General features: G+C 38.0%; 1 protein-coding gene across 1 annotated transcript; it reads right to left on the bottom strand.

Moving 5' to 3' along the window:
- Positions 1–334: 334 nt before the first annotated feature.
- On the bottom strand, positions 335–14,231 carry LOC136825264 (chitinase-3-like protein 1). The gene is made up of 10 exons (XM_067081320.1): positions 14,056–14,231; positions 11,367–11,512; positions 10,365–10,508; positions 9,682–9,813; positions 9,029–9,283; positions 6,310–6,495; positions 5,414–5,545; positions 4,860–5,039; positions 1,596–1,718; positions 335–870 (listed from the first exon to the last, which is right to left on the bottom strand). Exons 1-10 carry the CDS (start codon positions 14,105–14,107, stop codon positions 736–738), a joined length of 1,485 nt encoding a protein of 494 aa, XP_066937421.1. The 5' UTR covers positions 14,108–14,231; the 3' UTR covers positions 335–735.
- Between the last annotated feature and the right edge of the window lie 4,703 nt (positions 14,232–18,934).

Below are 18,934 nucleotides of genomic sequence, written 5' to 3'. Positions count from 1 at the left end.
TATATATATATTGTGTGTGTGCATGTGCGTGTGAATGTACACATACATACATACTAGAAGACCTGAATGTGCTTAAGAATGAAGTTATAGTTTTAGACGTGGAATCTGTTATAGATTTTTATTGCAGGGTTGAGTTGCTTCATCAGACGTTTGACTACAGTCATTTAAAGACCCTCTACTACGAGGTCGCAAGGGTCACACGCAGCAGAAGGGTACTGGAGAGAATGATACCCATAGCTGCAAATGTTAGGTTACATTAAAAGTCCTCTTGTGTACTGATGAACGTACCTTGTCTTTTTTTACGCGTTCATATGGAATTATGTAATCTGTAGGCCTATGTGATTAAATTTTATTCAGTTCATGAAGAGTTACACTGAAACTTGTGTGCAGCTAGATGACATGGTATCGATTTATAAATACATATATATATATATATATATATATATATATATATATATATATATATATATATGAATATACATTGTAATCATTATTATATACAGAAGTTAAGAGGATATTGTGATTATTACAGTTATATATATATATATATATATATATATATATATATATATATATATATATATATATAGTATATGTTTGAACTCATTTGATTATTGTTATCACTACTATTACCATCATTACACTACAACTCCTAAAAGCACCGCCTCACCCCATCAGAAGACGACAGCACGACTCTCCAAACAGCGAGAGCGAACGGGACAGGCGCTGGGGTCGTTAGCAGTTGTTAGGACAGACATTCCCGTCCAAGGCGCAGACGGAGTAGTCCCAGTCGCAGATGAGAGCCACAGGATTGAAGAGGAGTCCTGCAGGACACTTCTCCTCCGCCTGCTCGTATTTGCCGTTGGGACCCTGGGCGAATGGAAAATACAATAAGTGAAAGGCAACAAAGGAAAGAGAACAATAAATGAGCAAAAGTAAATAGCTTGTGTACTGTTGTGTCGTATGTGGGCTGAGTCTGATCTGCACAAGCAGATTTATAGACATGCTCACACACACACATTTATATAAGTATATATATGTATTAACTTTATCACATACACAATTGTTATGTGCATTAGTAGAGTTACTAAAAGGACCTAATATATATGTATGCATATACATATATATTACTAAATAGGCAATATATGCACACACATATTATGTGTGCATATATAGCACACATAATATGCAATATATGCACACACATATGTATATGTATATATAGCATTATATGTATATATACATATAGGCTACATGTGTGTGTGTGTGTGTACGTGAGTATGTCCATAAATCTGCTTGTGAAGACTAGATAGCCTACACACGACACAAACAGTACAAATGCTACAGTATTTGCTACTGCTCAGGCATATATATATATATATATATATATATATATATATATATATATATATATGATATATATATATATGAATATATATATATATATATAATATATATATGTATATATATATATATATATATATATATATATATATATATATATATATATATATATATATTCATCTATATACGTGTTCACACAAAGACACAACCATGACTATGATTTCATTCATAAAACCATTCCCGTTACTCACTTCCGCGCACTGGAAGTAGTGAGTGCAGTCTTCTGGGTCGGGATTGTTCCCTGGGCGTTGGCAAATGCCCTCTGGTGGTGGGGGGTTGTAGGTGGTCCTAGGCCCCACAGATACGTCAGGGGACTGTTGGTAAGGAGGAAGTGAGAATATGCTTATTAATGAGAGTACTGAAGTTGTTAGTGAATGAAAGTAGGTTTGTATTGTGGGTCGAGGGCATGGACTATGATGATGGTGATGATGATAACAATGATGATATAAATGTAATAATAATAATAATAATAATAATAATAATAATAATAATAATAATAATAATAATAATAATAATGTATATCAGGTTCACAATAATATTCAATGGTATTCTTGTTGATTTTATAAAAAAGTTACAAAAGCTTTCGAACCCTGTCCTGGGTTCATCTTCAGTCGAACTAAAAATAATTGACACAATAAGTAAATACGTTAGCTCTAGTTTCAAGTGTGGAACCAGTGGACGACCTCAACGATGTGTTTTTCCAACGGACGAGGCGACAAGCAGGACGGTCAACTATCCAACTACTACAGGTGATTGCTTCTCCTCCTCTTATATTCCGCGTGGCTGTCTATCCTTCTTGATCTCCTCACCTGTTGTTGTGTTCTGCATGTAATTCATTGTTAACGGTGACATCCTCGGAATCCCGGTTGTTATAAGGTGTCTGCGGGGTGATGTCGGCGATAACGGCACCATCAGACGAAGGAAAGTAGGAGCCTGTCCTAACGTTAAAACCTTTAATAAATGTTTTGATTACATGAAAGTTAACTAGCGGGTCCTCGTTAACGAACGACTTGTTTCCCTTAAATGATTCTCCTATATTTATGGCGGCGCCCTCGACTAATCTTCTCATGTTGACGTTGTTACTTTTGTGAATGATGTTGGCTCTATTCCAGTCCGGTCTATGATCGTTATCCCCAGTTTTAGCCAATATTTGTATGGAGTTCGTAGAGAGAGATATTTTCAACAGATGTGATAGGGAAACCACGCCTCTCTTGTGGGTCAGATATGTCGATGACATTTTTGCAGTCATCAGAGGGACAGAAAGAAATTTAACTAAATTAGTAGAAATAGCAAATGATATCCTACCATCAATAAAATTTACCGTGGAAATAGAAACTGACTCCATGTTGCCTTTCTTAGGCGTATTAATCTTCAGAGATTCGAGTAGACAAAAGTTTAAATTCACAGTATATAGGAAGACAACCAACTCTGAAAGTTACATACATTTTTATTCTTTTCATAATAATAATATCATAAGTAATGTAATAATGAACTTCGCATTACGAGAAGCCTTAGGTACCCCCCCCACTTCATTGAAAAGGCTATCCCACGTGCCCGGAAGACTTATTATTGCCCTAAAGACAATAACATTAGAAGAAAACCGAATAGATTTTTAACCTTACCTTTTAACCCTAACATAGATAACATAAGTAAATATGTAAATAATATCCAGGATAATACTAAAATTGTCTTCAAATATACCAACACGACAAGAAATAACCTAATAAAAAACAACAACAATCATAATAACCCCATAGTACCAGGAGTATACGAAATACCATGTAAAGACTGCAAAGGTAAATATTTCGGAGAAGGCGGTAGAGGGTTAGCAACACGTTTAGAGGAACATAGACGGGCTTTCTCATTACATGCTCAAAATAGTGCAATAGTTGCCCACGCATTCAATAACGATCATAGACCGGACTGGAATAGAGCCAACATCATTCACAAAAGTAACAACGTCAACATGAGAAGATTAGTCGAGGGCGCCGCCATAAATATAGGAGAATCATTTAAGGGAAACAAGTCGTTCGTTAACGAGGACCCGCTAGTTAACTTTCATGTAATCAAAACATTTATTAAAGGTTTTAACGTTAGGACAGGCTCCTACTTTCCTTCGTCTGATGGTGCCGTTATCGCCGACATCACCCCGCAGACACCTTATAACAACCGGGATTCCGAGGATGTCACCGTTAACAATGAATTACATGCAGAACACAACAACAGGTGAGGAGATCAAGAAGGATAGACAGCCACGCGGAATATAAGAGGAGGAGAAGCAATCACCTATAGTAGTTGGATAGTTGACCGTCCTGCTTGTCGCCTCGTCCGTTGGAAAAACACGTCGTTGAGGTCGTCCACTGGTTCCGCACTTGAAACTAGAGCTAACGTATTTACTTATTGTGTCAATTATTTTTAGTTCGACTGAAGATGAACCCAGGACAGGGTTCGAAAACTTTTGTAACTTTTTTATAAAATCAACAAGAATACCATTGGATATTATTGTGGACCTGATATACAGCATATCCCGTTCTCGATCTAGAGAAGAAAGACCTACTAAATATTAATAATAATAATAATAATAATAATAATAATAATAATAATAATAATAATAATACAAAGGAAAGCTCCGATAAGAGCATAACAGCACCTAAAACAAAGAGGAATAAGCAATAAATGACTAAAAAAACGATATAAAAAAAAAAGCGACAGAAAAGGAGAGACGAGCGTCCTCGTCCTTCGGCACAGAAAAAGGTAAACGCTAAATGAGGGAGATAAAGCTAGGAAAGAGAAATAGGCTAGACTGATAAAAACTAATATAGATCACTGGCCTCGCGGGCAGTCACTATCTCACCGGGCCATTAGATATCTCATTATCCCCAAATGGCCCAAATTTCACAAGTTCGTTTATGAGACTCATAAATGTTTATTGCCCTTGATTTAGGTCAGAGCTCAACTCAAATAGGGTGGGCCACGTAGCGGGGATTAATGCCATCAGCGTAGGTATTACCTGAGGTTCTTTGCAGCGTTCCTTCCTGAGGTCCCTAGATGCAAACCCTTTCATTCCTGCTACTGTACCTCCATTCATATTCTTTCTTTCATCTTGCTTTCCTTAACCCTCTCCTAACTTGTTTCGCAGTGCAACTGCAAGAGGTTTTCCTCCCGTTACATCTGTAAGACCTCCTTTATTCTCAATTTTCCTTTCAGCGCTGAATGACTTCATAGGTCAGAGCACTAGGCCTTTCGTTTAAATCTTATATTCCAATTCCTATTTTCTGACGCAGGGGCCAATGCGCTGGTCACCCAGGGCACTCATGCAGAACAGGAACAAAGTACACGCACAAAAAAGGCCGTAGGAACCTGGAGAAAGGATGGCAGGAGGTCGGAAGAACCTGGGAAAACGAAGCCAGAAATCTAGAAGAGGGAAAGTGCTTCTTAGTTTCACGTTTACTCACCAGGGTTGTTTGGGGTTTGGGCTCCATCGTCGGGGGCTGGGGGATGTCGCCCCCGAGGAAGGTCTCGTAGAGAGTCTTCGTCAGGTGGAAAGTACGGCCGTGGCATTTGCCCTTAAAGTCGTCCGTCTCGATGCTCCAGATCATGACGCCTGCAAGACCTTTGTCTCGGATGTACTTGGCCTGGGGAGAGAGAACGTTTATCAAAGATGGACTCAATTGCAACTTGCAGCAGACCTCAGGAGTCTGCACTGTAGATCTCACGAGTCTGCTCTGCAAACCTCAGGAGTCTGCTCTGCAGATCTCAGGAGTCTGCTCTGCAGACCTCAAGAGTCTGCTCTGCAGACCTCAGGGGTCTGCACTGTAGATCTCAAGAGTCTGCCCTGCAGAACTCAAGAGTCTGCTCTGCAGACCTCAAGAGTCTGCTCTGCAGACCTCAAGAGTCTGCTCTGCAGACCTCAGGAGTCTGCTCTGCAGACCTCAGGGGTCTGCTCTGAGCAGTGAAGAGTCACAAGTAGGCCCCAAGAGACAGTGGAATGCGTGAGTCAACTACCCACCTTGATGCCAGCAGAAAGGGCATCCTCATAGGAACACCAGATCCTGCTGTGGGAGAAGCTGTAGGCGTACGGTTCATGCATTGCCGTGTCGTATACCACTTGCCACTCCTTCTCCAGCTGTGACTCGCAGATCTGTTCGAATTAAATTATTATTCATTATTGTTATTATTCAAAAGATGAACCTTATTCATATGGAACAAGCCCACATGGGACATTGACTTGAAATTCAAGCTTGCAAAGAATATGGTGCTCATTAAGAAGTAAGAGAAGGTAAAGGGAAATATTGAGAGAAGAGATCCCACTTGTTAAAAAGGAAAAAAATAAATTAACTAATTGATAAATAGATAAAAATGTATTGAAATGCAAGGAGTCAAGATTCATTGCGACAATAATTTTTGTGTGAGGGAAGATTTAGGGTTACACTAAGTGTATTATTGGTCAAGTTGCAAATCATTGGCAACTAGGATTCAAACGGCAATTCAGCGATACTCGTGTAATTTCATTCTGGCACTCAAGATTCTTATATCAAACTTCAACAAAATGTTTTTTGTTTTGCTTCTTATATACCATGAACTTCTGCAATAGCTGTTCAGTCTTATATACAATGAACTTCTGCAATAGCTGTTCAGTCTGTAACAATAGCAATATATGCACGACTTCTGCAATAGCTGTTCAGCCTGTAACGATAGCAATATATGCACGACTTCTGCAATAGCAGTTCAGTCTGTAACGATAGCAATATATGGACGACTTCTGCAACAGCTATTCAGTCTGTAACAATGGCAATATTTGGACGAGCATTGATATTACGATTCATTTTTGACCCTTTAAGAATACGTTCTCATTGAAACCCAGAGCTTCCCCAGTTTTAAGAAGGATGGCAGAACCATAATGACCTCATTGTATCCCATGAATCCAGCTTGATTCGTGTATTTTCCAGCAGTTCCAGGCTGAGAGGCCTTCGCGTAGAAACCCGTATCTGCTTCTGAGTCCAGTGTCCAGCAACGGCCATAGAGAGGGACGCCCACGACGAGCTTTTCCTTGGGCGTGCCGTGGTCCAGCCAGTAGTTGACAGCGAAGTCCTGTTCAGCAAACGAAGAAGAAGAAGAAACTTCAAGAAATATGACGAAGGTGTAATGTCACCACTGTGAATAGCCTTATGATTATAACTCTGGCCTGTGACTGAAAATGGTACAGAGACAATGCTTGATGTACAATAGTACATACCATTTATTATTCTGAAAAACAATGATAATAATAAATAGTATGTGCTGCTGTACATCAGTCTTTGTCTCTGCACCAATGTTCAGTCACAGGTTCTTTGTTCACTGATTGTTAATAATAATAATAATAATAATAATAATAATAATAATAATAATAATAATAATAATAATAATAAATGGTACTTACTATTGTACACAAAGCATTGTCTCTGTAATGTGTTCAGTCACAGGTTCTTTGTTCACGGGTTAATAATAATAATAATAATAATAATAATAATAATAATAATAATAATAATAATAATAATAATAATAATAATAATAGTAAATGGTATGTACTATTGTACTTAAAGCATTGTCTCTAATGTGTTCAATCACAAGTTCTTTGTTCACGGGTTAATAATAATAATAATAATAATAATAATAATAATAATAATAATAATAATAATAATAAATGGTATTTACTATTGTACATAAAGCATTGTCACTGTAATGTGTTCAGTCATAGGTGCTGTGTTCACGGGTTATTATTCTGAATAATAATAATAATAATAATAATAATAATAATAATAATAATAATAATAATAATAATAATAATAATAATAATAATAATAAGTAAAAAGCCACAATAATGTAAATGAGAGACTATTTTTCCAAAACACAAAAATGGTCAGACAAACAGACCGTCTAGTCTGCCATTCCATAAATTTAAATTTCAAGCAATTTCTCGAGAAACAGCAGGAGGCACCCATGCTGAAAGTCGTTCACCACCCACGAATCACCTAATCTCTAGTAATGTGCACCGTACGGTCTAGTGATGGTACGAAACACGTACACATCGTTACCGGGGTCGGGATGTCAGGACAGCCGATCGAGGTTAAGAACGCCAAATCAAATCGCGCTACCCCATATAAAAATGGGAAAAGCAGTTAAAACGAAGAAGAAGAAGACGGTCAGAGACAGCCGTTACAGATGAGCCCGCCGTATTCGCGCCGAAGGATCGTTCGATGGTTTCCTGGACTGTCACAAAAAAAACCTTTCGATTTGTCTTTTTAAGAAAAACTTGTATTTTTATTCAGTTGGATGAAGAGGACCGTTGTGCAAACGTCGAAAGCTCCCTGTTTTTTACCCCTTTTTTTGTATTTTGAAGAAATACCGTCTCTCATTTACATTATTGTGGTTTTTTACTCATTATTTCCAGTCAGAACATAGTGAGGCACCATAGATAATAATAATAATAATAATAATAATAATAATAATAATAATAATAATAATAATAATTTCTGTTGTAAGAAATACGCTGTTTTATCCATCGAAATATGCACATTGGAAAGTTATTTAACGAGATTGACGTGCAGGAAAAGCGAATTTTATTATAAGAAGAATTGAGAAAACTCAGTATAAAATCATTTCGCATAATACATCCATTTCATTCAACAAAACTTGCCTTAAGGAGGGGTCTTCCTTCTAATAATAATAATAATAATAATAATAATAATAATAATAATAATAATAATAATAATAATAATAATAATAAATGGTAGGTAATATTGTACCTCTGGCATTGCCTCTGTACCAGTGTTCGGTCACAGGTGCTTTGTTCACGGGTTTCAGGGTTAAAATATTGTTCTTTGATACATGTACAACTGCTTGTTTCAGTATTACATAAGAATTGCTTGCACATGCTGTACAGCTCTCAGTGTTTGAAGTCACTGTATTTTGGACCAAATGATCCTGATGCAAATAGCTCTGTGCTGAGGTCTGTGGCTAATAAAAATATGATCTGCCTATGTATTTATCTGTCCATTTATCTGGCATGAAATCACTGGAAATATCCACGGTTTCGTCCCTTTGCGAAATATTATTATTATTCAGAAGATGAAGAACCCTATTCATATGGAAAAAGCCCACCACAGGGGCCATTGACTTGTAAATTCAAGCTTCCAAAGAATATTAAGGTGTTCATTATGAGGAAGAAGTAAGAGGAGGTAAAGGGAAATAAAGAAAGAAGAGATCCCACTTATTAAAAAAGAAAAAATAAATGAATAAATTAAGTAAAATAATAAATTATATACAGTACATAGTTAATGGTTGTATATGGATGATGTATACATTTCTCAAGTAAGAGTTTACTCATCTATATCTATCTATCAAGTCTGTTGATTGCCATGAAGCCTTATATGATTAAAAACTGTAGAATCAAACCTCCAGTGTGATTTGGAAATATCATTTCACAATACAAATTTTTAACTGTCATAATAATGAATATCTCTCTTAAAAGATGGGTTCGGTCCAGATGTGATCCAAAAAAGTATATATATATATATATGTATATGTGTGTGTGTGTGTATGTATGTATGTATGTAGACACACACACAGACTCATCGCCACCTACCACATTGAGGTAAGAGTTGTTGTTGAACCTGTCTTGGGGATGGGCGTAGAGCGGCGAATGGTGGTGGGTGTAGGGGTCCCAGGCTCCGTGGAGGTCGTAAGTCATGAGGTTGACGAAGTCGAGATTGGCGGCTACTCTGGCGATGTCGTAGCCTTCGTCCATCTTGTCCTTGCCGGCGCCGACGGCCGCCGTGATGATCATGCCCTCGGCGTGGAGGGCTTCCCTCAGCTCCTGAAGGAGTGTCACGAAGTTCTCCTGGAATAGTCGGAGGAGGGATGGATTTACTATAGTCCTTCATTCTTCCGAGGTATATATATATATATATATATATATATATATATATATATATATATATATATATATATATATATATATATATATATATATATATATATATATATATATATATATATATATATGTGTGTGTGTGTGTGTGTGTGTGTGTGTGTGTGTAGAATCTTACTGGTCACTTTATATACATATACATATATATATATATATGTATGTATTATACACATATGTAACCAGAATGTGTGTTACAAAATGCAACCTCAGTCAGTCACTTTATATATATACATGTTATTAAACATATGTAACCAGAATGTGTTACAAAATGCAACCTCAGTCAGTCAGTCAGTAGTGACCCAACTTACGCGGTCGTGAGGTTGACCTCCCCTGAAGGCTGGGTATTCCCAGTCCATGTCCAGACCATCGAAATTGTGCGCCTTCAGGAGAGCGATGGAGGAGTCGATGAAGATCTTTCTCTTCGCAGAGTCGGCTGCCATCTGGTGGCGAAAATGAAAAGCGCGGAAATGTTTAGGCAATGCTGTAGATATCTACATGTATATATTTATACTTCCACAAACATGCATATATATATATATATATATATATATATATATATATACATATATATATATATTTATATAATGTATATATATACATACATATGTTTACATATATACATACATACATACATACATATATACATACATATATATACACATACATACACACATACACACATATATATATATATATATATATATATATATATATATATATATATATATATATATAATAAAAGCTAGAAACATTACATTTTTTCTAAATCAAAAGATATTCTGCTGAGATGTTTAAACTTAAACATTCTGAATGGGCCTCCTCCTCCTCCTCCCCCCCTCTGAACAGATCAGAGAGAGAGAGAGAGAGAGTTGCAGTTTTAGGGTGAAAACCCCGGATCATTCTATACGACAAAAAGCATCAGACCTGGATCTAGCAGCCATTACAAAAAGATCCTGAGCGATCCTGATGTCATAATTATAGGCCTACCTACCACGGAATACTTCTCGGAGCCTTCGTTCCAGCCCCCGACGGCCAGGAGTGCCTGAAGGTTGGTGTTCTTCTCCTTCAGGGCCGTGAAGCGGTCGTAGGCGCATTTCCCCCAATTCTCGCACAGCTCGTTGTACGGGTCCAGAGGCTGTATGACAGGAACCGTTTCAGGTGTGAATAGTACATGTTTGGGCAAGTCAACATGTCATAAACATGTCGTAAATATGTCACAATACGTCATAAACGTGCCATGATCGTGTCTTAAACATGTAAACATGTCATAATCACGTAAGAAACATTTCATAATAATGTCATATAATGTCATATACATGGCCTAATCATGTCATAAATGTCATGATCATGTCATAAACGTGTCATGATCAAGTCATAAACGCGTCATGATCAAGTCATAAACATATCATGATCGTGTCATAAACATGGTATAATCATGTCATAATCATGTCATAATCTTGCCATTAACATATCATAAACATGTTATAATCATGTCATAAACATGTCGATAACTTATCGCCGACACATAACAACAGTTTGAAAACAAGTCAACGGCATTAAGCTGAGAACAAATCTTCGGCAAATGCTGTATATGACTAACAATAAATTGCGGACCTGTTTGTGAAGTGTGTGCGATAACCTGCCAACGTGTTTGTGACTTGTTTTACCGCAGTGTGGGGATCTCCCGCAAACTGTGGTGTTTTGTTTCTTGTGCGCAAGCACACGTACATAAATATGTAATTTTCTGACTCACAAAGGGATCGAACCCAGGTTTTCCCTATTCAAATGCAAGGGCGCTGCCAACTAAGCCGCGCAGCTTGGCAGCGTCCTTGCCTTTAAGTTGAAAAGACCTGGGTTCGACCCAGATGTAGAGTCAGGAATTGAACTCTGTTCCACGCGTGATTGTATGTTGATTATTGTAGTTCTGTCGTATACAGATATGTGTGTAAGAATGTGCTTTGTGTAAAGGTATATATACACCTTATTTCATTACCTGGATCTCGTGTGTGGCCTCGTCGATGCCAGCAAACCCGAAGACGATGTGCGTGCAAATGGCGGGGTCGATGTTTTCGACATCAAACGTCCCGTCGCCCCAACGGTATTTGGCCCAGGAACCGAAGTAGCACACCATCACCCCCTCTGGTGAATGAGGAAAAGTGCTGAATTTATTGAGTTATTCATACAGTCATCTACTCGTTGGTAAATTATTTGGTCTTATAAACCTCTTCTTTCAGTCTGTCTTCTGTCTGTCTCTCTCTCGGAAAATTGCCGAAATTTATTAAGTTCTTCATACATTCATCTATTCGTTGGTAAATCTATTTACTCTTATACCCCTCCTTTTAGTCTGTTGCTCTCTCTCTCTCTCTCTCTCTCTCTCTCTCTCTCTCTCTCTCTCTCTCAAAATTGCCAAATTTAAGTTCTCATGCATTCATCTGTGTGATAAATTTATTTGCTCTCTCTCTCTCTCTCTTTCTTTCTTTTCATACACACAAATTATTACTATGAGATTCAATTCCTTTGTCCCGGTGTTTTTCCGGAATAACGTTTTTTCTGTGCATTTGACAAAGATATTACTTACCCATAGTATACTTAAACATCCCTACCTAATTTTCGGCAGCATTCTTTATTACTTATATTAGAAAAAAGTATATTCATAAGAGTAAAACAAAGCAGTCGAAGCCAGTGGCGGAACACTCTAATGTATGGGTTCAAAGTTATACGTGACGTAAACATATGACGTCCCGATTCCTCCCACAAGGTGATGACGACAAACAGCTGTCTCTGAAATTCTGAATGAATATTCGTACCTTGTCAAGGCTTCAAGAATGGCGGCTATGATAAGTCATTGTCCCCGTGGTTGCAGGACAGCTTTTGTGATTCGACTTGCACAATTGTTTAGAAGTGAGGAGGCCCGTGGCAAACCCTACGTAAGTTTGAAAGGGTAAATTAATAGCAGGGCGATTCACCAGGGCTGACCTTCAGGCCAAGTTACAGGAGGCCAGGCTTTGCGCTAACCCGGAGGTGTGGACAGGAGGAGCTATTCGTCAGTCTCAGCGCTCTGAGGAGGAGTACTGGACGTGGAACCTGTCATCATAAACATAGCCACTGATAATGAGGATGAGGATGAAGACCTCTTCCTGAACAGCGATGCAGAAGAAATTGTTTTTCTGTATTGGATGTTTCATTTCTGTGCTTGCAAAATATGTTTTGGAAACATATAAACCGAACAATAGTTGTTTCATCATAAAATGTATTATACATATTGAGACATCAATAAATCGAATAAATTTAATGATCTACTTTAAAACCAACTCCTCAAACAGCAACAAAACTTACGGAAATACACCTTTACGGTGTTCGAGCCACTTTATAAATAAATGGCAATCTTCATTTTAATTTCTCTATCACTTTATACTTGACAGGTTACTATTTTAAACTGGCCACTCTTCACTTCAAAGTGGATTGGATTGATTTGGATCATGGAATTTAGGGCATAGCCTAAGGGTGGAACCTATTAATGTCATTCAGGTCTGAGAAATAGTTAGAGGTGTTGGAAAGCTAGCAAGGAAAAAGCAATGTATAAAAAATTTTACAGAATATTAGCAAGAAAAAGAGATATGGAGGGTTGTTGGTCATTTAGTGTTAAGATCACTTACCAATCTAATCCTATGCAATTGTTTATTTATTACAATGATTGTCACTGTCATATTAGGAAAAATATCAAAGGAGTTACGACGAATGCTAAAGTTTTCTTCACTTTGTTAATTGATTTTTAATTATATAAATTTTTCAATGGAGAAATAGTGATAGAAAGTAATTTCTCGGATTACTTGTGGAAACCCTTTCTTCAAGGATTCTAGCACTCGACCTCATGGCATAAATCCTATGTACTACTACTACTACTACTACTACTACTACTACTACTACGACTACTACGAATACCCCCATTACTACAAAGTGTAAACAAGGAGTATTGGTTATATGTCATTATTGCCAGAGGTTGAGACTTTTTCACGAATTATCCTTCGGGAAGGAGGCAAGTTAATGACGTCATAAGTTACGTCATTATATCTTCGAAAGACATTCCTCTGAGTTTGCTGGCGATGTCTACAAGAAGTCGGTGTCACTCTTATAATTACCAGAATTATGGCACTTTCGTAATACAGAATACAGTAAACAAAGTAGGTAGGGATGTAAGATACCCTGTGACAGAGTGTCATCTTTGTCAGGTACGTTGATCAAATTTTATTCCGAAAAGACACCGGGACGCCGACTGTGAATCTCATAGAAATTATGCATACGGACGTAATCATCTTTTCGCGTTGTTCCTTTTAAATGTTTGCATTTTGTGAATAATAATAATAATAATAATAATAATAATAATAATAATAATAATAATAATAATAATAGTTTCCTCATAATTTCGTGAAATTCCGATAAGGAGATCTGCAGTACAGTAATGTACTCTTGGTATTTCAGACTGAATGTCTTCTTCTATTCTGAGTTTCATTACTATCCGACCACGTTAAAAGGTATTATCACTATCGATATCATTACTGCTGCCTCGGTAGTGTTGGTTGTAAATTATTTTCATTTTTCTCTTTTTATAATGGGCCTCTCGTGTCAACGGTCGTGGGCTGTTACGGGGACCGGAAGCCCTTAGTAACCCTCAATGATCTCACCTGCAAGGGCAAGACAAGTGGCCCCTAAGAATAGAAGGCAAAGCAGCTTCATCGTTTTTAACGATCTCTTCTTCTTCTTCTGGAGCCAGTGAATGCTGTTGTGCTGTGTCAGAAAGCGATCACGAGACTCCTTTATAAAAGTGAGTTCTGTCGTGCTGTGTCAAAAGGTGACCAAGAGTCTCCCTTTATATAAGAGATCTATCCTCCTCCACGCGTAGCCTCTAACGAAATATAAAAAAAATAAAAAAAAAGGAGAAAGCGTCGTAAAAACGACGTAACGTGAATTATGGAATTTACGGGAAGACCGGGTGACACGCTATCAGCATTTAAAGCCACGGGATCAGTCAGAGCTGGCGTTGGCCAATAGATGGAGGAAGAAAAATTGAACATCGGGATTGGTCGATGATATTGATGACTTCGCAATAAAATTCTCTCCTGGTGGGGATCAAGAGTTATCTCGCTATCTGTTTTCGGTCTTGAATTTCAGCATATTGCGTGGTCTACTTTTCAAGCTGCTGACTTAAGTAATGGCTGTGTTTAAAGAACCATTAGGTTGATGTAATGTCCATCGGAATCAGGCCCAGAGTCCAAGTGGTACTACAAGAATACTAGTCATGGCAAAGTTAGAACCATTTCTATAAAAAAATCTGTAGAGGGCTAGTGCCGTCAGTGCACCTCACGCGGTCACTGTAGTCCTCCTGCTATGCCTTTCAAACCTTTTCACTCTCGAATTCCCTTTCAGCGCTGAATAACCTCATAGGTCCCGGTGCTAGGCCTATGGACTAAATTTGACTTTCTATTCCATTCAATTACAAAAATAAGTTTCTCCCACTTCACTCACCTACTTTATCGATTTTCCATTGATTTGTTTATGTTTTTTGTTATTTTTTGTCTCACTGTAGGCCACTAACCTCTGTCTTTAGATTGCAAACATAGGAATGGTGTTGAAGAGAGATAGCACCACACAGAACACGAATGCCGTTGCGTCAGTAAAAAGACACTTTAATATCGTTTATTTATAATGGAACGTGTATCATCCACACCTTTTTCCATTTTTTTTTAATTGGAAGTCTCCGAAATATACGACTTGACGAAGGACAGAGAAATAAAGGTAATAAAGGCATAAAAGACGGAAGAAATGAAGACGGGCAGACACGTGTGCGCAAGAGCAAGAGTGGCATTGCCGTCAGCGTCCATCCTTTTGTCGTAAGGAATGAAAGCACGTTATAACTAATGACAGTCATATTTGCAGAAGGAACGGCAGATGATTTATAAACGTATTTTTACAACACGTAACTGTTAGATATGTAAGCAGAGGTGTGATTGTTTTTCTGTAGTTTTGTCGAAGCTTATGTAAGTTGTAATTCACCATGTAACATTCTGATCTTTTGTACATAAGTAAGTGTTTTGTTTGTTGCTGGCATCGAAGGATGTATTTTCCAGATTTTGTTATTGTTGTGAGTATGTAAACGAGGCCGCCATATTCTATTCCAGCTTTGTAAACATAAAAGATAATACATGCTAACAAGCTCGTCAGCGATGAGTTTCTCTTAACCCAAAATTCCGACGAAAATGGGATTAATTATAACAGATATGGTAGATCTAAGCCGGCTGTCCGCGGTGAGCTAGGCTATGGCAGTTGACGTTTTTCTATAGAACTTTGCCTGCTGAACAAGAATTTAAAGTAATATTTTGTCGGTCGACTGCAACTAAAATGTAATTTACCGTTGAAAACTGCACGTCTGTACCAATGGGCAGAGAGAACGATTACAGTCCGTTAGTCCGAAGGCCCGATAGTCCGAAGGCCCGATAGTCCGAAGGTCCGATAGTCGTAGGTCTAAGCCGGCATTCCGAGGCAAGCGCCCCCCACCCCCGCCTGATTAATCCCCCCGCCTCCATGGCTAATACGGCAAAATTGTAACCAGTAAACACCCCTTGGGTACGTTATGTTGGTATTTTTATGGGTGTTTACTGGTTACAATTTTGCCGTATTAGCTATGGAGGGGTGGGGGGCTGATTACAGTCCGTCGGACTATCGGGCCTTCTGGCTTTCGGACTATCGGACCTTCGGACTATCGGGCCTGCTGACTTTCGGACTATCGGACCTTCGGACTATCGGGCCTTCGGACTATAGGGCGGTCACCGAGAGAACCGCCAGTGTAAGTCCAACATTAACCAATCAATTAAAATGCATGCCCAATGTTTCACAGCCTCGGGGAGAGCCATTTGATGATTTTGTCTTCAAGATTAATTCTCTTCACAAAGGAAATAATCGTATTTTAATTAATTTGTCCTTGAGTGGAACTAATGTTTCCATGCAAATTGACACTGCAGCACATATTTCAGTATTTCAGAGGAACTTCTCCCGCAAATACCTAACCTGATCTTGTTCCCCAGTGGGAATATTTTGAGAGATTACAGCAATACAAATATAGTTTTAAAGGGGTCAACTACAGTTAACGTACAGTATGACGGGAAGTTGTATGACAATCTTCCTTTAACAGTAGTCACTGGGAAAAGACAAGCTTTGCTAGGTTTAGACTGGTTGAAAATTATAGTCTGACTGGCCAGAGTTACTTAAGCTGAATCAACTTAGAGAGACCAGTAATAAATCTCAAACATTAGAGCATTTGTTAGATAAATACAAAGAAGTGTTTGAAGAGGAATTAGGCAAAGTTAAGAATGTTACAGCATCATTAATTTTGAAGCCTGATGCTACACCAAAATTTCTTGCACCCAGACAGGTTCCCTATGCTCTGAAATCTTTAGTTGAGCAGGAAGTAAGAAGGTTAGAAGCAAGTAACATTTGGGAAAAAGTTACTTATTCAAACTGGGCTACTCCTTTAGTACCTGTAGTCAAGGGAGATAATAGTATTACGATTTGTGGGGATTATAAAGTCACTGTAAACCCTCAATTGCAAGTCGCACAGCATCCTTTACCAAGGCCCGTTGATATGTTTGCAGCCATGGGTGGTTGTAAAATATTTGCAAAGATCGATTTAAAGCAAGCTGTCACTCAACTAGAGATGGATGAGAAATCCCAACAGATATGTACATTAAACACACCCTTAGGATAGTATAAGCCTAAGCGTCTTCCATATGGTATAGCAAGTAGTCCTGCTCTATGGCAGCAGACCATGGATAAGATTTTCAGTGGAATGGAAAATGTATTTGTTTTTGTTGATGATATTCTTGTAGCAGGCAAAGGTGTAGATGATCTGTTAGATAAGTTAGAAGCTATACTGAAAAGAATCCAGGAAAATGGGTTGAGGATTAGAAGAGACAAATGTAGTTTCCTAGTCAAGTCCGTGGAACACTTAGGGTTTAAAGTTGATGGGAATGGTATCCACAAAACTGATGGCAAGCTAAAAGCTGTACAGAATGTTAAGGTTCCCAGTAACGTGGGCTAATTACAATCATATTTAGGTTTTGTTACCTTTTACAGCAAATTTGTTCCTAATCTAGCAACAGTAGCATCTCCATTGTTTGAATTACTCAAGAAAAATGTCGAATGGAGATGGTCAGAAGAATGCCAGCAGGCATTTGAGAATATCAAGACAGAGCTACTGTCTCCAAGATTCCTCACACATTTCAGTCAAATTTACCTGTCAAATTGACTTGTGATGCCTCATCAGTTGGAATCGGCGCAGTATTAGCCCATGTTATGCCTGATGGAGTTGAAAGACCCATAGCATTTGCATCACGTGCCTTAAATAAGGCTGAGAGAAACTACAGTCGGATTGAAAAAGAGGGACTAGTTCTCATCTTTGGGGTAAAAAAAGTTCCATAGCTACTTGTATGGTAGAAAAAAATTCACTTTGGTCACAGAACATAAGCCTTTATTGGCTATATTAGGTTCCAAGAGTAGATTTCCCACAGTAGTAGCTGCTAAGCTACATAGGTGGGCAGTGATATTAGCAGCATATTCATATGATCGACATTATACTTCTACTACCCAGATAGGTAATGCTGATGTCTTATCTCGGCTTCGGTTGAAGAAGCTCCGAGAAATCATGAATCTAATATTTTGATATTTAAAAATTTGTCATTTCCTTTAACGGCAAAGGAAATCGCTCAAAAGACTAGGCAAGATCCAATCTTATCACGCGTCTTGCAGGGTTTAGTTGTAGGTCACAACACAATTGCCAGTCGGAATGAACTTAAGGATTTTTCATCAAAATGGTCAGAATTCTTCAATGAGAGTGGATGTATTTTGAGAGGTGCTCGAGTAGTCATTCCTAAATCACTTCACCAGCAGGTATTACAAGAAAATCATGCAGAACACTTAGGAATAGTTAAGAGTAAATCAATTGCTAGATCATTTGTTTGGTGGCCAAACATTGATAAGGACATAGAATCATATGTACAAAATTGTCATGGTTGTAGTGATTTCAGAATAACCCAAAACCTGTTAGATTGCATCCATGGGAATACCCTCAGAGAGCCTGGCAACGTCTTCATTTGGACTTTGCAGGACCATTCTTAGGTCATTACTATTTAATATTAGTAGATGCATATAGCAAATATCCAGAAATAATCCCAATGACTACTACAACTGCGCAAGCTACTGTTAAAGTATTGATGCCTATATTTGCTACACATGGTGTACCTGAAAGAATTTTCACAGACAATGGTAGTGCATTTTGTTCTGAAGAGTTTTCCAATTTCTTGAAACCAATGGCATTTCACACACAACTTCTTCACCTTACCATCCTTCATCTAATGGTGAGGCTGAAAGGTTTGTGCAGAAATGCTACTCAATATAATGTAGTTAGTAATATAAGTAAGTTTTTATTGCAGTATAGGGCAACAGAACATGCTTCAACAGGACAAGCTCCATCCTTTTTTAATAATGGGAAGGAGAGTCAGAACAAAGATG

This window comes from Macrobrachium rosenbergii, chromosome 37 (genome assembly GCF_040412425.1).
Source record: "Macrobrachium rosenbergii isolate ZJJX-2024 chromosome 37, ASM4041242v1, whole genome shotgun sequence".
Taxonomy (NCBI): Eukaryota; Metazoa; Arthropoda; class Malacostraca; order Decapoda; family Palaemonidae; genus Macrobrachium; species Macrobrachium rosenbergii.
Note: the sequence above shows the minus strand (reverse complement) of the source record. Positions and strands in the feature narration are given on the sequence as shown.